General features: G+C 41.0%; 1 protein-coding gene across 1 annotated transcript in view; it reads left to right on the top strand.

Moving 5' to 3' along the window:
* The window catches only part of MARCH11 (membrane associated ring-CH-type finger 11), a 70926-nt gene that overhangs the window by 5627 nt on the left and 42378 nt on the right, over window positions 1-22921 (top strand). The window contains exon 3 of the mRNA XM_009288099.1: window positions 4399-4495. Coding sequence (XP_009286374.1) covers window positions 4399-4495 — 97 coding nt within the window. The remainder of the gene's footprint in view (window positions 1-4398; window positions 4496-22921) is intronic.

Raw genomic sequence — 22921 nt, 5'->3', positions numbered from 1 at the left:
AGAGGGGCAGAATCCCCTCCCTCGACCTGCTGGCCACGCTGCTTTTAATGCAGCCCACGATACAATTGGCCTTCTGGGCTGCGAGCGCACATTGCTGGCTCCTGTCCAGCTTTTCATCCACCAGTACCCCCAAGTCCTTCTCGGCAGGGCTGCTCTCAATCCCTTCATCCCCAGCCTGGATTGGTACCGGGGATTGCCCCGACCCAGGTGCAGGACCTTGCACTTGGCCTTGTTGAACCTCATGAGGTTCACACGGGCCCACTTCTCAAGCTTGTCCAGGTCCCTCTGGATGGCATCCCGTCCCTCTGGCATGTCGACCACACCACTCAGCTTGGTGTCATCTGCAAACTTGCTGAGGGTGCACTCGATCCCACTGTCTATGTCATTGATGAAGATATTAAACAGTACTGGTCCCAATACGGACCCCTGTGGGACGCCACTCATCACCAGTCTCCATCTGGATGCATTTATTCACTCTGTGTAGAGGTAGCTTAAGAATTCTACAGTCACTAGTCATAAATTCTCAGGTTTTCTGATCTGAGATATCATTTCCTAAATGTTATCATCAGCCTGATCATGGTGTTAGTACCATCACAGTATTTCAACCCACAAGCATTCTACAATGAATCTCTTTCCTATGATATATTTCTTCTATTACAGTTCATATAGTCCTTCATGTACAGTGTCACTCCCCCATCCGTATGTCCCACCCTATCATTCCTGTAAAGTGGGTAGCATGGCAGAACTACCATTGATTATCTTCATCCCACTGCATCCCCAAGGTGCCCGTTTGATCAGGATTGCCATTTGATGCCAAGTGTTCTGACTCCCTCATGCCATATTTAGACTTCTAGTGTTGGTGTAAAAAGCACTTGCGAGTGCTGCCCTTGCTCTGTCACTCAGTATTGGCATTGGAGGCAGTTTGATTTTTTCTGTTCATTGTGATTGTGCTATTTATTTCCATTCTGTCCTTTTCAGAGGCCCAATGAGTATTAGCCATGTCCCTTCTGAGGAGTGTGCCAGCTGTAAAAAGAGAATTTTCCATGCCTGTCAGCTCCCTCAGCCCTGGTTTCCTGCACCAGCAAACTGGATTTGTTTCTGTTAAGGTATAGTCCATCCGTCCTTTACAGGTTACTCCTGGTCTCCTGGTCTTGAGGAGAAATCCCTCCTTTCTACCCCAAGATTCACCCACACACTGGCACTCAGGACTTCTACCTGTCCCCAGGATCTCTCCCAGGAAACTAGAAGTATTCAGAAAAAGTCAGGATAGAGGTCTTGGACTTCAGCCTTGCTCTTAACAGCCAGATCTTATCCTACAGCTTACCTTCCTACCCTTCCCTACCATTTGGTACCAGCATACCTACACACCTGCGGGCCCATTCTTGCACCCTTAAGTACCCCCCCTAGGCATCAAGCTTCACTACCTTGGTGCCTAGCAAGCAAGTTGCCACGCTGTCCCCTCGGCTGCCACAAACCCAGCTGTTTGTTTCCAGTAATAAACCCACTACCACCACTTTCTCTTCCTGTCCTTGAAGGTCCCCTTTCCCAATGGATTGTATTTGGTGCAAGAGGACACTAATGTGAGCTGGAAGGCAAATCTCATCAAGGACAGTAGATCTTTCCTTCCACCAGGATTCCTGTCTTCCTGGAGAAATTGCTAAAAAGCCTGACCAGACCAAAGGTGCACAGGGGACCGGTGAGAGAGCATCTGTATCCATGCTACGATTAACAAACAACCAGTATAAACCACCCATCATCAACGGAGTTGACTCTCTTCAAATAATGGCTTCTGTATAGGCTTTTCTGTTCAGATGGATACACAATGGTGGTTCTCTCCAGCGTTCAATGTTCCTAATGTGCACTGCTCAACAGCACATGTGGTCTACCCCAGACATGGCTGCATTTCACTGACACAGTACATGCAAAGTGCCATTTGACTGATCTTTTATTAAATGGTCTTCCTGTGACCATCGTCCTTGATATACTGCCATTGCAGAGCAGTCTTCTCAGGTTTGTCTTTTTTTTTAAACGCAACTATAGATTTTATGGAAGTTATCCTGGCAAATAAAACAAGAAATAATAGTAAATGGGCTTCACAGTCAGACTGTGCAATGAAAAGATGTTCTTGCACTTTTAAAGTGTTTTAATGGTATGGACCTTTTTTTTTTTCTTGCTTGAAAGGATTCTGATTTCTCATCTGATAGCAAAGCAATGTTTGATCCTCTCTGTGCATTCATCACCATGGTACCAAAGTGCCTTACAGGGAAATAAAGCAGGTGGTTGGCAGTCTTTTCCTTGAGACTTCCAATAGGAGAAGTGGCCCTTGCAGGATTATGATAGCCTGCCCATGTCAACCTGTTATTATTAGTAGTAGTATTACATTGGCACATATACATCAATGAAACAAACCCAAGGATTTCTGAGCTGCCTGGATGCCATTGCAACAGATGGCTGGGAGTAGGAAAACAGCCCAGAAAGCACTTCTGCGTGCAGTAGTGCTGCTAGTTGAAGACAACCTGAAAGTGTTTGTTCACCTGAGAACATATTCAGATGTTTTAGAGGATGGACCTGTCATTGATAATGTGGCCAGTTCAGTAAAGTACTAAATTTTTGTTGATTTCAGAGATAGGTTTCAAATGTCTTAGGCTAAGCTTGTTACTTAAGGGAGAAATTAGCACAGATATATTTGCAGTCTCCATGAGAGGTTACTCTCCGCCCATCATCAGCAAGGGAGCAAGTTCCTTTGGACTGACAGACGGGCCAGACTCTTCCAGCAACACTTGAAAGTACACATTTATATTCATGAAACTCAATAACAACAGGTCAGAAATGCAACCCCCAACAACGGATAGGAACACTTTTTAATCAAAATTAACTTTTCTAGTTCTCTTTCTCCTTTACCACTCCTCCCACGCACACTTTTTTTTTTTCCCTTCTGCATGCCAGCTTTTCCAGTGGCTTCTGGGGTGCTGTGCAATCAGTACACAGAATTTAAGTAGCTCTTCCCATTCTGCTAATTCCAGTTGACTGCAGATACATGTAACAACAGTGCTCATGCCATTTCATGACCAAAGAGAGGATGCTGTAATGTATTTTCTGAAAGAAGAACACTTACTTTCCACTTTGAGCTCATCTGGCTGAAGATGGACCTTGAGCTTATAAGTATTTTTATTTATCGTTGTCCTGCCCTTTCCATCCTACAGCAATTTCTTTCCTTCCACATTCACTGTGGATAAAGTACCACAAGATTAAATCTAATGATAGTTCAGTTTCCAGAAGGTGGAAACAGCTCAGTTTCCAGCAGAGGGTAGATACGCAGCTCTGGTGGAAACAACAGTCAGAGGGGAAATACACATGTTCATCTGCAAGATATCTTTTTTTAGTTAGGCAACATCAACACAGATGTAAGAGAGCAAATATCCATGGAGAAAGAAAATATCTCGCATGAAATTTACCCTTACAAGTATAAACATGAAATACATCAGACGTTTGAACAACAGATTATATTACTCCCTTACCACTAACATACGTTAAGATGGTAGAAAATCCTTTTTACCTGATCCACTATGAAACATGGGCAAGAGAAGGATTAGAAAAAAAGAAAAGCATCATCTTAAATTTTCAGAGTATTCTTTAAAACCTTGGCACTGTGTCAGGCAGTATGTGGTATATATTACAGATAGCTCAGTTGCACCTCACAAACATATCTTAAAGGTTTGATTTTTCCACATACCATTTAGCAACAGCTGGCATGTTTGGTTTTTTTTCTTTTTTTTCTCCCTTACTAATACAAAGTTCTTGAGTGGGTTGGCTGTGCACTCGCATCTTTCTAAGCAGTTAAGCACCAAACTCTGCTTTTTTTCCCATTTTGAAGAGCTAGACATGAGACACAGTGGAGAACTGAGCTGAGAGAATCAATTTCTGCATCTGATGGGGAGCTGGGTTATGGTGAAATCTGGGGTGGTTCTGTGCAGAGACGAACATCAGCAATATCTCTTCATGAAATGATGCCTCTCCTTTTATGAAAGGAAAGAAAACCCTAGAGCCACGGACACAAAAGTCACTCTGGATCTCGGGACACTGAGAATCAGGCATTTCCATTCTCCCCATGTCCATCAACAAGGACGGTGACCCCGGAGCTGGGCAGAAGAACAGCGGGAAAGCAGAGAGGTTTCTAGCAGAATTCCTGGCAAATTCCAGTGAAATCATGTAACCTACAGAAATTATTTCTATCTGAAAGAATCCGCAAATCTGATGAAAACATGTCTGTTTCTGAGCAGACCTAGCTGGATGGGTTTATGGTCTAACAGCTCTTAACAATCTCCGCTCCCTGCAAATATCTTGTATGTATCTCCTCCTCTTATTAATTTGTCAATAATCTTATTGTTCTTGTTTTAGCTCTGAGGGCACTGTGCAGATGAGGGGAATCAGTCTGAATGTCAGGACTTTCCCAGCCTTAGCTGAGATAAAGACTTACAGGGGAAAAGTGAAGATGGTAAGTTAGCTTCAGTGGGGACACGCAAGCTGGGCACCATTCTTGAATGAGATTCCACTTCAGGTAGAGAAATTGTAAAAAATGGCACTCCAGATCCTGAGGAAGAGTCGCCGAGTAGATTAACCGATCTGAAATACTAGGGAATGAAACTGATGCTTGAAGACGATGGGATGGGGAGAAGAAGGGAGCCTGCTTCAACACCCAAGCTAGGTTCGTTTTGACAGGTGCCAAGCTGGTGAGTAGTAGACACAATCATAAGTACATTTCTAAAGAAGAATTTTAAAAGGCTGATAAACATCACAGTAACGTAAGCTTCCTGGTTACTTAGAAACAGAGCTCAGTGATTCAGAGCCATTCCTTAAACATAACTTTGATTGATACAGTCCCTCCAATGCAGGTAATAGAAGACTGATTCAATCTATCTGACACAGACTATCGGGTGTGCACTTCCCCCCATTCCTCCCCATCATCTCCTTCATTTCCTTCTCTGAATCAATGTATTTGTGAATCTTGGACTGGATCCCAGCCAAGAATATCTGAAAATGCAGTCTCATATTGCCCAAATCTATAAAGAGGAAACTATTCAGACAATTGATGCACCTTAAGGGCAGAACATTAAATTGATCCTTTGGCAAGGAACACCATGTGTAACTTCACACAGCAATTCCCATAAATACTAATAAGATTATCAGCCAAAGCATAGATTATCTAGAGCCCTGGCTTTGTTTTAGGAGCAGCTATGAGGATAAGGGTTTGTACTGTGTGCAAGCACTTGGACTGCCTATATGCTCCCCCCACCCCACCCCCCACCCCAATCTGTGCCTTAAGAAGAGCTCATGACAATGCATCATCATGTATATTTGAGGTGGCTGCATTACTGAAGCGTGGCAAATCATCCAGAGGAGATAGCACTATTAGATAATCAAAAGGCAATGGCTCAGATATTCTGCTGCTCTAAGCAGGTGGAAGGGAAGTAGCTGTTGCTTCCTACACCTCCCATTGTTTTTTTCTAAACGTTGGAAGACCTCAGGGTAAGTTGTGTGGGGTCTTTCTGGGGCAGCCTGAGTCTCGATTCCCTTCCTGCATTTTCTCAGCTGAGCGAGTGGCCCACTTGCCACCACTGTAACACTGGGTGTTCCAGCTCCCCCCTTCTCAGTCCCTAGGTGCTTTCCAATTGATTTGCATTTCTGGATCAGCACTGAAGGGCATAATATATGCAGCTGTGTATACACATGGAGTTGCATATATATTCATATACACACTACAGATCTAAGTTACAGTTTGAAGAACAGTCCTAACTAGGCCATTTTCTGAGTTGCCTGCATAATTCTGCAGAAAGTTACTGTTCCCAAAACCATTTTGCTTGGAATTTAATATATAAACAAGCTTTGAAAAGAGTGTTTTCTATAATTTTTTTTAAGGGAGTCTTAAAAAATCAGCATATATTATTAGCATCCTTTCCTAGAAACCCTTCTGGCTGCCACTATACATGCTTTCATGGAATAAGAGTTTTCTTCTCTGTTTGAGAAACATAAACATGACTATTCAGGTTTTTCAGCATAACATTTCTGACCCTGTATTCTAATGCACATTTTTACCTCTTGGCCTCTCTTTGGAGACTGGTTACCTATTGAGCCATACAGAATTCACTCTAATGAAACATTCTTCATGATCAGTATGAATAAAGTGTTCATTTTTACTCTGGATGCAGGGTACATTTTTGTATACGCCCAGCTATTTTTTCACTCGCTTTTAAGTACTTTATTAGGTAACAATGGCACACAATGTCATCGTCCGTACCAGCCTCCACTGGTATTGAAATGGTCCTCTGATTTTTTAAGTTGCTGTATGGTCCCAAATGATACAATAAACATAGCACTGTCTATTCATGAATGCCTATGGATAAAGGCCCCGCCAATTGGAAAAAACAGCTGAACCCAAAGTTTCAGAGCTAAAAATTGCCATGCGTGTTGTCAGGGCCAAAAATGAAAATTTGAAGGCATGACGTTATTAGGGGCTTGTTTCCACTCTTCTGATGGTGATTTGAGCTTCTTGAAGAAAATCTTTTGGAAAGAGATAGCAACTCTGGCTTCCACATTACCTCCAGTTCCTTACCGTAACAGATGAGACTCATACTGACAGCAGAAACGTGTTCACATGCTTTCCAACGCTGAAACGCAGGGCATCCTTTTGTGAGTGGCTGCCAGGTAGAAGACTTGCATGTTTTCCCATCAGATACCACCTTTTCATTTCAAATAGTAGCTATATAAAAACTTGCCCACCAACACTTGCCATATTAAATAGTAGCTTTCTTTTTCGATTTCTGTGCAAATAAATATTAATGAACTGGACTAATTTAATGGATTAAAAGACACATTCTAAGGATTGCTCAAATCCAGTTTGTGCCCATGTCAGAATATGACAACTTGTTGATCATAATTTTGCCAACTTGTACCCATAAAAAATCAAAACAAGCTTCAAGCAAATATTGCAGATAGAAATTTGCCAGACGCTTACATGAATTGTGGTGGGAAAAATTATGCTCTAAGATGTAAATTCTGCAAATTACAAGTTATTTTAATCTTTTAATCAAAAAAGAGGAATAAAAAAAGTGGGTGCACGCAGCATGTGGCAGATCTACCGTTGCATCACACCAAGGAAAACCTCCATTTTTCTTTCTTTAACTCTTTCCTAACCGAGGGTCTGATATGAAGTTCACAGAAATCAATAGCAGATTTCCCCATGACTTCAGAAGAATCTGTATTAGATCCCTATTCTTCAAATTACCCTGATATCATCTTCATTAAGAAAAATACTTTTCTAATCTCTCAATAAGAGAGAGACTGTGTGGCAGGCCACAGAAGGTCCAAAACCCAATGTTAACTGCTTCTCTCAGCAGTTACATCCAAGCTGGTATATGATGGCGTAGCTCCAGTGAAATTGCTAAGATTCACTGGCTTTTTGACTTTTGGTGGCTTTGAGTACCTTTTGAAAGATTCACAAGGCCTGACTTGAAAAGGGAGCTAAATGGATTTCCTCAGTTCATGTACATCTCTCTAGGGATGCATAAACCACAAGAGATGTAGGGATATGGATCAACTTCAGTGTTGCAACTGAAGTTCTTGTGATCAGGAAATCTAGCTGGCAGATTAAGAAATCTTACAATACAGCCTTTCCGTTTTGAGTAGGTTGGTGACATCTGCATTTTCAAATTCCTGCCTGCATTTGAAATCAGGAATAACATTGCTCTGAAATTCCACCCTCAGAGGGCTATGAGATTTCTCCACATGTACAGCATGAAGGATGATGATGCCTTTCTTATTCAAACTGATTCATCTTTCCTTAACACAAGGCTCTGAAGGAGTTAAAATCTCAGTCTAGTAAAGACTGAGGTCTTGCCAATCTTTTTTTTTTTTCTTTTCTGTAAGGTGCCAGACATAAAAATAAAGGAAATGTATCAGCACACTTCCTTAGAAGCTGAGCTTCCTGATTAAGAATAAATGCAGGACATACACTGTATTTCATGCTGAAATGCATTCCCTGCTAGAATTTCATGAAGACAATTAGCCATTAGCAACACCTGTAAACACAGAGAGGACTCAGACACCAGGAAATAATAGAAACAGCCACATACTGCTAAAATGTGGAGAGAGGGAAAACCACAAAACAAGAGCCAACTGTTGAGTTAGTATTGTCCTGGTGCCGCTCCATTTCTGTCTCTAGTCGGGCTGAGGAGAGTGAATGAGCGAGCGTGTTGTAAAATGCCCAGCAGGAACTACGATGCAGCAGTTTTGTGCTCCTTATCACTGTGCAGCGGTGATGGTTAATCCTGGAATGCTGCATTTCACCAGTTTAGCCCAGGATATCTATGCATCACTGCTTTTTAGGAGTGCCTCAAACATCCATGAATTAGAATGACTTCAGTGACAGGAAATCCTTTTATTTTTTTGATGTCCAAGTGCTACAAATACCGGTGACAAGCCTGAGCACTCAAGTGTGAAACTTAATCTGAAGGTTCCCTACATTTGGTGCTGCTTGGGGCCACCTCAGCATACAGGAACCTTTCCTGTCTGTTTCTTTTGTGATTTCTTTTCCCTTGCAACATTTTCCTTGTTGGGCATAGGAAAGACTTCTATTGGATTGGCAAGTGAAGCATTTGCACATGTGCCTGGTTCTGAGCTTCCCTCACCTGTTGCCTGCAGTAAAATAGAAATTTTTACTCTCTTTACAGAATCTTTACATCTATGGCGTACAGAGAACCTGGCTGCTACCAGGTTTAAGACATAGGTTTAGGCAATGGAGCGTGCTTCAGCTTTCTTCAGTGCTTGGGGTTAGCTTGGGGTTACCTGAATCTGGTGCTTTGAGGAAAGTCTTCTCTAGGTACTTTCTACTTTCTGTTGAGTGAATTGCAATGTTTTCCATTTTAATGTGTAATACAACTAAACACTGTATCTTCCAACAGTACTTCCAGGTATTTCTGACACCCTGGTGATAAGCCAGCTTATATGATGTTAGGGCTAAAATGAGTAGAAACACACTGGGTTTGTGTCTCTGATGGCTGGATTTGTGAGGTAGCATCATAGCTTGGACTGAGTACGGTAAAAGGAAAGATAGGAAGATTGATGCCCAGAAGCTGATGTGAAGCATCCACTGCTTATTTCAGGTTCAAAGGGGATAGTTTCAGAGGACTTTCTGATGCACAAATAAAGACCGGTCTTCAAAGATCTACAACCCTCCCTCCCTAAACTACAAAGAAACATCTCCCCATGTACTTACGATTTTTTTTTTAAATCGGGAATTAATTTTATTGTCCGTGTTTTAGTGCTACAGCTGGTTCTTATGGCTGAGGATTTTTTTTCATCTCCCACTGAATCTAATTTCCTCAAAACTGAAACAAATAATATAATTCTCTCCATGATCATGCTGCAATGCTGTTGTCATATTTATTTTAACCTTCTCTTGAACAAGCCATATTAAATAGTGAATATTGTAAGGTTATTTAATTTAGACTTAATTGGCAATCTGAAACCTACCAAAATTTTTTTACCATTCATCGTAATGACTTTAAGGCGTACTCTGCCTAAATGCTGGGTCCAGTAGATCAGGAAAAGGGTATAGCTCTAGGAAAAGAAAGAGGCGTAAGGAGGAAAGTAAAGGTTCTACCTCCAGGTAGAACCCGCTTGAGATCCAGCCATGTTCCTATGATGGGGCAAGGCTGGGAAGTTCATTCCCCAGTAACAAATTGCAATTTTCAGTTCTAAAGAAACCTCTGGTGGACAGGTCAGCTGGACAGACATTGTAAAGGTTTGGGAGAGTTTGTGGCTTGTATCAAGGGAAAAGAAACACATATTGTTGAGCGGGACCTTAAGGTAACCATATGTTCTCAATGTGTCTTTTCTTTCTGTTTTCCTTGGTGAATGGGAAAACCCCAAACCTTACCTCTGTTTTCATAACCTAGTTATGCTCAAGAGAGAGTAATTATGCCAGCTGAGCTAGGAATGCTGTATACAGACTAGTAGTGCCATGCCAATATGCACAAGAAAAAAACATCAAACAGGATACAAATTTCTCTTTGGAAAACCTCTGTTTCTGAACTGTGCTTGAGCCCTTTTTGCCAGAATTGCCCCTTAACTCGCTTTTCTGACTCCTCACCAGAGCTGAATGCTGTGCTTCCCATGCCAGTTCCTACTTGGATCACAAACCTTTGACCATTGGGCTTTCATTCTGATGCTCTCTCCATAAAAGTAAATGCAGACCTCAAGGCCACTGTGTAAAGCAATCATACTTGCATCTTGAATAGGCACATCTTCTTGTTTAAATGTTCAAGACTGTATAAACATGCAAGGCACAGAAATTTCTTCCCTCCCACCCCCCACTGAGGTGAGTGCATACCAGACTGGAAAAAGGTACTGTTTTCCTAAAGTTTAGGATTAAAACTGAAGTTTACTTCAATGTCTTAGTTGTCCTGGACTTGAACTACCAGATCCCTCCTTGGTTTATTTAATTGACCCTAACATAAGTTCTCTTTGAGGATTTCTGAACTATATATATAATGTAGTACATATACATACCTAAAAGGAAAGAAAGAGAGAAGGTTAAAATATCCGATTTAAGCTGGTCTAAAGGAAGGCCATTGTGGTACCTATAGATTAGTTGATACAATGCATATATATATATATTTTTTTAATTATTGTTTTACTATATGACCCCAAGGCTCAGACCCTTATCGACGGACACTTTTTTTTGACTTCCTTCAGCAAGCAGCTTTTGCTTTAGTTTACTCAAAACCTGAAAACAGCATCAAGGGTTAGAGAAATCTGAAATTCATCATCTACAGCTCCTCAAGTGTGACTTTAATATGAGAGTAAAGCTGACAGTATTATTGCTGCCAGGGTGCATGGCTCTGAAACAATTTGGCAGGGCCAGAATGAATTAGGGTTCTATCTGAAAAGGACGCCTATTGACAAAAATGCTTCAGCCCATTTCTCAAGTGAAAATCAAAACCATTCTTTTCCAGGATTCACATACAGAGCTTTGGAAAGCATTTATTTTACAAACAAAACCAGACATATTGCTTCCTCTCTGTGCTGCACTCATCATCTCGATATTCTAATAGATTCAACAAGAGGCACTAATAAAAACCATGGTTTGAGCTGAGAAAATGATTTATAATGAATAACTTACTTACAAACTAGATTAATTTAATCTCATTCCCCTTAAAGCAACTAGTTTCCCTATGGTGGTGTTTCACCTTACTTTGTAAGCAGTCCCATTGCTAACAACAAAAATCTACCTTTCAGGATGGTTATGAGCGACCAGCTCCATCAGAGTCACATTCAGATAGTTATTCATCACACTGCTTCCTTCTTCTTTGTATTGCTATTGGAGTAGTTGCCTTAAAGTACTTGAGATTTTATTATCTGAACTATGGGATCAGTTATAATTCATGTGAAATTGTTTGTTTCCCGGCAGGATGATGCCACGTCTGGGGATGTGGGTAAACTGATTGTGATGACTGTGTTTCTCCTTTTGGATGAGGAAAAGTTGGAAGAAAAGCTGAGGAAGCCACATATGCTTTCATTTCCCCAGTAAATTGTGGCAATTTAAAGCCAGGTAGCAGAGGGAGTTACAAAGCTTAAACTAATAATATTGATTTTCATTTCTGGAACATGCAGCCCCTCTCCAAAGCATTGTTCTGAGAAAAATATTAGGCATCTATCTCTATAGCTGGGCTTAGCAGAAATATTTGTGTTACTCTTAGACTGAATTAAGTAGTGTGACATATAGCAAATACAGAGCAATAATTATATGGTTTACTGATTTTCACCATCACTACAGTTATTCTTGTAATCTTACACATACTGAAAGTGCAGAGATTTAGCAGAGGCCCTAATATTGTCTTTTAAGCTTTTAGAAGCTACTTTTGCATGTCTCAGAGAGCATGTTTACTTAGTTACATATATATGTTCCTGTCCATACTTTTGTAACTAAAAGTCTTTTTATGCATTTTAAAGAAACTGGATGTAAAAAGAGTATAGTAAAAAAGGACCCAATTTCTTTTTCCGTTTGAGGGAACATGGTCAGGATCTACTGAGCTGTAACATGGGGAAGGGTAACTACTGATCAAAGCAGCTGCAAAATTGCATGTAAGCCAGGGATCACAGTTTCAAGGACTCTGATATCTTTCATCTCCTTTTATCTTCTCTGGATAAGCTGAGGAGTACCCAGGAGAGCATACTCTCAGAGTGTACCCTCAGCAAGTTTGCTGATGACACAAACTGGGAGGAGCGGCTGACACACCAGAGGGTCGGGCTGCCATCCAGAGGGACCTGGACAGGCTGGAGAAATGGGCTGACAGGAACATCATGAGGTTCAACAAGGAGAAGTGCAAAGTCCTGCACCTGGGGAGGAACAACCCCATGCACCAATATATGCTGGGGGCCACCCAGCTGGAAAGCAGTTTTGCAGAAAAGGACCTGGGGGTGCTCGTGGGCACCAGGTTGAACACAAGCCAGCAATGTGCCCTTGCCAGAAAAGCGGCTAACAGTATCCTGGGCTGCATTAGGCGAAGCATTGCCAGCAGGTCAATGGAGGTGATCCTTCCCACTCAGCACTCATTAGGCGAAGCATTGCCAGCAGGTCAAGGGAGGTGATCCTTCCCCTCTACTCAGCACTAGTGAGGTGACACCTGGAGTACTGTGTCCAGATCCGAGCTCCTCAGTACAAGAGGTACATAGACATACTGCAGAGAATCTAATGAAGGGCCACAAATATGATGAAGGGGCTGGACCATCTCTCCTATGAGGAAAAGCTGAGAGAGATGGGACTGTTCAGCCTGGAAAAGAGAAGGCTCAGGGGGGACTTTATTAATGTATATAAGTACCTGAAGGGAGGGTGCAAAGAGGATGGAGCCAGGCTCTCTCTTCAGTGGTGCCCACTGACAGGACCAGAGGCAATGGGCACAAACTGAAACACATGAGGTTCCCTCTGAACATCAAGAAACGCTTTTTCACTGTGAGGGTGACCAAGCACTGGCCCAGCTTGCCCAGAGAGGTTGTGGAGTCTCCCTCCTCGGAGATATTCAAAAGCCATCTGGACACAGTCCTGAGCAACCGGCTCTAGGTGGCCCTGCTTGAGCAGGGGGCGTTGGACCAAATGACCTCCAGAGATCCTTTCCAGCCTCAGCCATTCTGTGATTCTGTGAGGATCACAGGGCAGACTGACCTAATTAGGATGCCAAAATGGCCCCTTGGTTACCATCTCATTTGAGCAGGCGACTTCTGCTTGAGGGCCCATGGATGGAGGCAGAATGGGAGGGAGGAGGAGATCTAGGACTGCATGAACGTCTATGTGCTCGAGACACTAAGTGACCTGGCTCTTGGAGTGAGAATGAAGAGAGTAGCAACCTGGGAGAGATCACAATAACTGCCAGCAGCTCTAAAGAGCAGATAAAAAGAACTGGGTAGAGCCTGCCCACAAGGCCTATTGCTAAACCATACTTTTGCATGTGAGTGCTTCAGTGAGACCAGACACCACTTCTCTACACTTTCCCAAACAGCACTATCTTAATGCTTCAGTGATCTCCTGGGGCTCACTGCCTTTATACTTGCCATTTCTTCACTATATTGATTATGGAAGCATAATAAAGGGAGCAGCAAGTGCCAGAGAAAGTAAAGACTTGTGGGTCGTGCTGTAGAAGCAAGTACTTGAAGGAGAAGGTGACAGCAGCTCGTAGACCTTGAAGACATGATGAGGGAGATACAAGATTTTCTTCTGATTAAAAAAAAAAGTGTTGCACAGTCAAACCTTTCCTGCTGATCTGAAACCATATTTAACAACACCAGGTTTCAAAGGGTCAGTGATACAGGGGTTTAATAAAAAAAGGTTCTGCAAGCATGTGAGAAGACCTTTTTCAGTGAGATGATTAAGAGGAGTAAAATGAGAGGAGAAAAATGAAGATTTTAATTTTGTCAGGAATATGAAAAGAAATTTTGCTGCAGACTTTCACTGCTTTGCACCTTATTCTGCTCAGGTTAGGCTTAGATGTCTGGTAAAAGCATTTGATTTTCATTTCCATACTAATTTCCAGTATTGCTACAATTGGGAGAGAACTTCCCTGGTGAAAGAGTTACGAGTGCAGAGTACAGAACAAGCTTACCTTAGTCCTTGCTGCCTGTGTAAAACGCTGTCAGGTCAGAACGGTAGCTTTTATATCCAATTCTCTTGATATAAATGTGCCAAATGGGAAGAACTCATCCTTGAACTTTGATATACCAAGCTCTATATTTCAGTTAGGATGCAATTTGACAGTACAACATTCTTCTAGCTTTAATAAATGTTGTACCTTTGGTGTCACATGAGATGATATTGCTAGTCACAACATGAAGGTTCTGCAAATCTTTCTCTAATTGGCAGAACAAAAAACATGCCAGGTTTTGCAGCCCATGAATTTTGGGAGAGAAGTGAAGGGAATTGGAGAGGGCCTATGAACTGCCTTTGGCAATTATAGGATTAAATGAAGACACATGTCAGTTCTATATAGATTTTATCAGTGTACAGAATAGCCCAGCAGACTGCATTTTCCACATTTTTCACCAATCTTACACATCTTTTTGCAATTAACACATGGTTCAAAGACTGGAATAAAAAATCATTGATACTTTGTGTTTATGTCATCTGGCATTCAGCCATCACTTCTCACTGAATTATTCCATGTTGTCTAGGAACAGCATTTGACAACAGCAGTCTTCAAAGGGTTAGTACTGCAGGAGCTGTGTAAAGCAAATTCTGCAAACTCTTACATGGGTAGTCCTGCTTTAGTCAGATGATGAGAGATGAAGGAGAACTGATCCAAAACAATTAAAGCAATGTAATGTCTTTTTAATGATTTCGGGCTGCTAGACTGAAATACATAATGTTGTGAAACTCAGTAGTGTAATGCCTAAGAGTTAGGTGTCCATCCAACAACACAGGATCTACAGCACTCCAAGCAGCCATGTTACATGTGTGCAGGAAAAGCACTTCTGCCTGTAAGGGACCCTTCCACAAAACTAGAGTGTCTAAGGGTGCAGGAACAATGAAAGCTGCAATTTTTCTTAGTCAGTCACATTTAGATTTTCAGTGTATGTTAGCTTTAGAGAAATTCTATCTTGATACCAAATCTTGATTTTTTTTTTTTCTAATGAGCTTAGGTTTCTTACCAATTATAGTGGTTCAGGTTCCGATATTCCTATGCCTGTTGAGTCATATTTTTTCTGTCAGTATTACCAAACAAAAACATGAAAATTAAACCAAAGAGGACCATTCTTAGAGAAGGAGCTACTCATTGAAATAGTGGCAAAATTTGGATTCTCAAAAAGAAATAAAGATTATTTATGCATTATTGAATGTTGTTACGATTATTATAACACTGTATTCTTACAAGCAGGAAGGAATTTCTGGAACGTAAAAGTTTGATATTATGATGGTGGTTCGTTAGTACGTCAGCTAAAAGCTATGGCAAATAGACCAGTCCTACATCTGCCACGTATAGTCATGATTCAAAGTTTATGAAAGCGCATTGTTTGATATCAGCCTCTGGCAGAGCATTACTGATGTGAATGGCTGCCTCACATAGACTGGCACAGGAGCAAAACACTGGGCTAAGGCTTGGCCCAAAGTCCGTTGTACAGTTCTGCTGAAATTCCTTGCAAGAAATTATAATATGCAGCAGCAGTCACTCTTTTGTACATCAGCTTAGCATTGCAAGACAGTATATTTCCAGGGGATGTACAGAAGTATTTGTGCAATTGCGTGACACATTGATTATGTTTAATCTAGATGTACAATAAAGCCAAGGTAGAATAAATGCAAAGAGAAATATTAACACCCTCATAGGTATGGCAAGCCTATTTGTGGCAAGCAAAAACTATGGATATGTCTACACTGCAGGATACCCACACTTTCTAGCTGATGGAAGGCTTCTAACCAGCTAGACCACATTGTAATATGTGGCAAGCAGTGGCTACGTCACCTCACAAAGCCTGGTGCTGACAATGTGGGGCAGATAAACAAGGTGAACTTCTCAGGAGTAGCCTGATTCCATATCAGGATGAGCCATGGGTGATACCTTTCCCCTCCTGCATGTCTGGTTTCCTTTGCAAAGACCCAGGAGTGCAGGCAGGAAGGCAGATGCAGCACACACCAGCAAACACCTTGATCTGAACAAGCACTAGACCAAGACTATGAGGCGCACTGGGGCGTGCATTTGCCCCCTTAGGCACAGAACCAACCACTGTGTCCATCAGTGGTCATGTCTGGGATTTGTGGGGGCAGGACTCAATGCCTCATCACCATAACAGCAAGGCTGTTATAGAAAATAATATGTAATGCATTATTAGACATTGTCTTTAGACAAATCCAACAGTAGATTTGTTTTCATGCTACTTGATACTTACTTTTGTACCAATTTGCAGGAACAGAAACAGCCATAAAGGGTCAGACCAAAGGTCCATCTAGCCCAGTAGCCTCTCTGCTAATGATCAAATGCAGATGCTTTGCAAAGGGTATAAGAACTGGACAAGCTTCTATGATACGTCTTAGTATTACTTTCAGCCTCTAACCATTTGAGAGTCAGGGACTCCTAAAGCCAAATGTGGCTCCTGTGTATTTAGATAACCTCAAGGGATTTCTCTTCCATGAAATAGACTCATCCTCTCTTAAACCAGTGTAAAAGCTTTAGCATCTGCAAAATCCTGCAGGAAGGAGCTCCACAGACAGTGTAAATACTTGGTGTGAAGAACCACTGCCTTTTCTTTGCTCTGAAACTGTTACCCACTACTTTCATCTGATATTCCCTAATTCCTACCATGGAAAAGACAATGAACAATTGATCCTCCCTGCTACTTGTGACTCCATTAGATGAGCTGCTCTAGTCAACAGCTGAACTACCTATGTGTAGATGGGGAGAGACTTTAATTTGTGAGACACAAGAGTAAGAAATGCGAAGAATGAAGTTGAAAAATTAGGGACAATTTTAGCTGATACTATGACATTTGCCATCAGGTGTGCACTAACGTTTCTTGAAAGGTTGAACAAACAGAACACAAAGGATGTTCTCTCCTTGCCAGTCTGGGGTAAGTAGCAGTAACTCCAGCACCTCTGCCTGAGGTAAGTCATGCCTCTATTACTCCCTGTGTATGATAAGGTTTAAATGACTTCAGTGAAAGTATCAGGCAGCAGGTTTAAAATTAAACAAAAGGAAATACTTTTTCATACATGACTACACTGTAGCTTTCAATAATTCTGCATGGAGTCAAGTCAAAACCACAAGCAGGTTGATGAGAACCTTGGAAAATCCATGAATGCATCAGAAGCTATCAGCTCTAGATGTAACCTCCAGCCTGAGAAATCCTTAAACAGGCCTTAAACAGATAACACAAATTGGGAAACTGCAACAGAGGCATATACAGAGACTATGCATTAGTTTATATTTTCCTTGTTTCTTATGGTTAGAGTCAGAGCATTAAGCTAAACAAACCTTTAAAAGGGACTGAGATGTATTTGCCCAGATCCCTGAGTACCAAAACAACCGGTTAAAATGGATGTTGAGAGGTTATGATACTCAGCTTCTTACCTATGTTTTTTTCAACATACCTTTTTTCTAGTTTGGTATTTAAAAGCTCTGTTAATGAGAATGCCACTGTCTTGAGAGGCATTTATTTTCTTTATCCTTACTCTTACCAGGAAAGATTTCCCAAGGAACTAATTTGCAGTATCTTGCTGCAGAATATCACTTGAATATCACTGGACCCTCATGGAACCCATTCAATACAAACTTCCATGTTGACTGTGCCCCTCAGTAGCCTCTTTGTCTCTGAGAATGGCTTTTCCAATGTGGGTTGTGTCTGTTTTCTTCTAGACTCATCTACATCATGTTTTCTAATTTGCTAAGGAGAATGTAATGAACAACAGCATCAAAAGCCTTTCTGAAGTCAAGAAATACGATAGCAATCACTTTTCCTCTGTCTGCAGCGCCTGTTACCCATCACAGAAGGTAAATGGATTATTCTGATATAATCTATTCTCACAAAAAAGTGACATTGTTTCTTTACTCCCTCCTTGTTATCCTCCAAGAAATCTGTCTAGTTACTTGTTCCAGTACTTCTGTTTCCAGAAACAGAAGCTTTGTGGACTGGCCACATTTTCTTCCTTTCTTTTTAAAGCTCACAACATGTTTACTCTTCCCATTATCTGAAATGCCATCCATTCGGTAATTTTTAGCAGCGCTGAAATTCTATCAGCCTGTTCGGCATGTGTCCTAGGACTTGCCTTGACACTGACCACTCAGCTAACAAAGCTAATTAGCAGTAGTAAGTCAATCAGCTGTCTGATGATGGTGGAGGTCCGTGGAGCTACAATGAGGTTAATTTAGTTACAGACTGGGGCACATCAAACATGCTGATAACAGCTGCCATTGAGAGAACAGGGTTTTCAAACTCTGCTGGGAACATGACAGGACATTCACGCCCTTTGTCTGAGCCCTTGAACAGGGCTGAGAATATACTGCTGAGACCTTGTAGGGGCAAGTTCATCAGTTCTCATATATAAGATTCACTGGTAAAGAGAATGCCACCAAGAAGATGAAGAGATGAGGCACATACGTGCTTGGACAAACTGATGTTTTCCATCTCACTTTGTTGCAATGGGATGTAAGTAAGTATCGTGACTATTTTGTGGGATAAAAGCTATGAGATAAAACGTTGTATTGTGTTCCTATTTTCTGTTCTCACCAATTTAAAAATCTTATTGTAGCACTGTAAGAGACACGGAAAATTTAATTACACTCTTTGTAGCTGCACAGTGATAGTAGAGTGCACATTTTGAAGGTTAACGGCAAGATGGTGGTGTTTCCAAAGTACCTGGGATGTAAATGTTACAAATACCATTTTTGCGTGTGTGGCCATCTGTGCTCTGTGCAACATCTGTAAAGTTATAAGTGACTCTTTCCATATGGTGAAAGTTCTGGAAATTGACAGACTAATTTGTATAACCAGAAAGTTCTCATATAAATAATATTACGCTAGGATCTGGGGGGCAAGGGAAATTTGCAGTGCCATATGTGCTCATTTCTGTGCCAGGTACAATGATTTCAATGAATAATCCACTGCAATTGTATGTGCTTTGCCTGGGAAAATGATACTCTTGATATCTTATTCTCTCTGCTGCATTTCTGAACTTCTCAGACAATGAGAATGCTAATCTCTACTTGAATAAAATCTCATATATTGTGTTAGTCTCCATGCTTGCTTGCTTGATTACATAGCATGACACAAAACCTTGTGGTATCTCTTGTAGTATTTGCTCTTTTCCAACATTTGCCAAAGAGGGTAATGCCAATTTAATAATTTTGGGGGGATTTTTAGTATAATTGTTGGTGGAAGGCAATCATAGTTTTGTGTGCCTTGAATAATTTCTGGAAGGAAAGGAAAAGAACACAGCAGACAAATCAGCTGGCTGCAAACAGTGATGAGTTGTGCTTTTTACATAACAAAATGCAACCTGTAAAACATACCAAAAACAGAAGACAAGGGAGATCAGTGGTGCAGTGCCCTTCTTATTTTCATTTCATACTTGTTTCTCCTGCTGTGGAGTGGGAACTGTGCAGTGGTTAAGGTCTATGTCTGCCCACCAGCTGCTGGTGGAGTTGTCTCTCCTACAGAGCTAGAGGTAGTTTCAGACTGACCAGGCTACACACGTGGTAGCTGAGCAGGGGTGTGGCGAAGCAGTGAGCTGCAAAGTTTGTGAGTCTCAGCTAGACACTTGCAGAGAGGCTTGTAGTAACATGGCTCTCACACTTGCATGGGGATCATCATCAAAGCTGACATCCAGAACTGTGGGACATCTGAGTGTCAGGACTCATTTAGGACCATTGTTAGTAGGCGTGAAGAATAACCCACTCCTTCTCCATGGACAACATAGCTCCCATTCTTTACATTCTTATTTCATTCTTTCTTAATTCAGTGCCATTCTCTGGCACCTTTCCAACAGTCTTATGTTTTCATCTCAGTAACAGTTTCTGGATGCACCACTAGGTAGAATGGCTGGAATTGTGGATTGCAAAATACCTGTATAAACAAAGAAATGGTGGCAGCTCTTCCTCAGAAGACATTAAAACATACAAATATGCAAACCAAAAATCCTATAACTCTTTTAGCTAAATAAAAAAAAACCCAACCCAAACAAAAAACGAACCACCTTAAAGGGTAACTCTAATGGGCACAGAAGTTTTATTTTGAAATTTCCAGTCAGTTTCTTGCACTTTCCTACATCCGTTTCTCATGTATGAAATGCAAATGCAAGAGTCATTAGTGGCTTTATCATCTATATCAGTGTGGTCATGCCGTACAGTTTATACAACAAAGACTCCATTTGTTTGTATAATAATGAATTGTGAAGGCACAAGCAAGAGACTGTGAGAACTGTTTTGACTGAGCAAGACAGGCATGTTAGATATAGGACAATTCTTTTATCCCATGAAGTTCTCATTATAAGCCCCCTCCTGATAGCTGAGCAGATATATACAGATATTTTTCTATTAAGTTTGATAGGAAAGGAAGTGCAGACTGACTATGCTGTACTCTGCAAGTTCTGAGTATAGCATAATTTTGGACACTGTCAGTGTCTCTGATAAAAAATTGAAAGTATTATTGAAGTCAAAGTGGGATTAGTGATTTATTTTCCCTTGAACAGACAGATGAAGAAGTCTTCACAAAGTCTATTTTGACAGTGAATGTAAAAGTTTCTAAAGTGAAGACTGTCAAGATGGCTGAGACCACCTGTAATTCATGGGTTCGGACACCTTTCTCTCCAGCTGGACACCTTCAGAAATTCCCCAGCTTGAAAGAATTATTTGACCAACATGCTGTTTCCAGACCTGATTTTTTTTTCAATGTAGGTGCAAATACATTAAACTCAAGTAGAGTGAAATGAACTGGCACTTGAGATTAATGTCAACATCTGTGTGCAAATACTCACCCCCATTGAATACCACTATTAGCTGTAGCTAGTTTATTTAGATAGCAGTATTTAGTACTGCAGATTTCTCTACATTGCAGCTGCAGGCTATTAACCTAGAACATGACCTCTTTTAGTTATTAGTTAAGGCAGTAATAGTAATGATACAGATTATAATGAAGATCCCTTGAGAAAAAGTACAGTAATTAAACTCTATGTCACTAGAATTTTTCATGTCCTACAATGAAGCCAGTCTATTAATGAAAAATAAATAGATAAATAGGGGGGAATCATGTGGAAACACTGAGCTAAAGGAATCTCATTTTTTGATTGACTTTTCTCCTAAGTATCAAAGAGGAGATTAAAGGAGTGTGGTTGAGAGCAATAAGAAGAGCAAACTCATATTAGAATGACTTCAGAAAGCAAATCTAGTGCTTTAGGGCACAAGCAGATCACCCATATGACTAGCATTTGAGCATATATTTTTACCCAGATACGCCTGACGCAGTGTGGAAATAAGCCCTGTAAACTTTCTTTGAAAGATAATTAAAGACTGTTGCCAGAGGCACGCCACCTCAGCATTTAGACTCTGGATCTTTTCTGGCTTGTTGAAACCTACATTCCCATGAATATTTGAAGTTACCACAGGCTTCTGTTCATGTACTTGCCCTGGAATCCCTTAGAGATCTTTTTGCTGCAGTTTCATGTTTATTCAAAATGCAATATCAAATTTGATAAAAAGTCAATAATGGCATGCAATTGGAGAAGAACGTATGCACAATGTTTTTTGTTTGATATCAAAGTAACTAGTGAATGTGTATGGGCATGAGAAGATAAAGTACATAAATAGGCAGAAAGATCAGTTAATTGTAGTACTGAACTTTGTTCCCAGGATCTACAGCTTTAAAGTGCTAATTAAGGTTAGCTGTTAACTTCCCGTATCTGTATCAGCTGTTGTAACTGACAATCATTGCAAACTGGGTATACATCCCAAGGGAACATTTTTTGTTAAAGATGCTAAAACTCATTTTCCCTGTGATTCAGGTGAACATGACCCAGACATAAAAAGATAAAAATCACTGGGCATTAGGATTTACTCTGGACCAAATCATCCAACTCACTCCACTCTCTGAATGATTCATTGCAATATTATCAAGAGAGAGTTGGGAGTGCTTATTACAAATAAACAAGGACAGACCAATTTCAAAAGAGCTGATGCTGTCAGGAGAAGCATCTATGAGAAGAAAACAGATACAGGGCTGAAATTTAAGCTAACGTATTCAAACACCTTTCTTCAGATTTTAATTAAACACCCAGGCTTACCTTTCAAGCAGTGCTATGCTTCAAGCACTTGGCTAAAAAGAGACAGGAGGCTCTGAGATGTGCAGAAAACCCCCCCAGCCAGTCGTGTAAGCTTTATAAAGGCTGCCCTATTTCACCTGAAGACAGACACGGCTGCCCATGCATATTCATGCATTCTAATTCAATAAGGGAGAGCAATTAGTTTCTAGTATGCACAGCTTAAGGATGCTTCCCTTCCTTTCTTGAGTGTATAAGGTTCTTCAGTTGAACAAATGCCACGTGTCCATCCTTATTGTAAATGATGAAAAAAACCCTTTTAGTTAATCCTAAGGCATCCTACAGATTGATTGCTTTGTAAGTGTCCCTCATCTATTACAGCAGGTAAAAAAATAAACAGCAATATATGGTATAATCATCCTTCAGGTTCATCCTTCTCTCTAAACTGGAGAGGTATGGATTTGATGGGTGGACTGTCCGGTGGGTGAGGAATTGGTTAGATGGTCACATCCAGAGGGTAGTGGTCAACGGCTCAATGTCCAGATGGAGACTGGTGATGAGTGGCGTCCCGCAGGGGTCTGTATTGGGACCGGTACTGTTTAATATCTTCATCAATGACATAGACAGTGGGAT

This window comes from Aptenodytes forsteri, unplaced genomic scaffold, assembly GCF_000699145.1.
Source record: "Aptenodytes forsteri isolate BGI_AS27 unplaced genomic scaffold, ASM69914v1 Scaffold27, whole genome shotgun sequence".
NCBI classification, from domain to species: domain Eukaryota; kingdom Metazoa; phylum Chordata; class Aves; order Sphenisciformes; family Spheniscidae; genus Aptenodytes; species Aptenodytes forsteri.
Note: the sequence above shows the minus strand (reverse complement) of the source record. Positions and strands in the feature narration are given on the sequence as shown.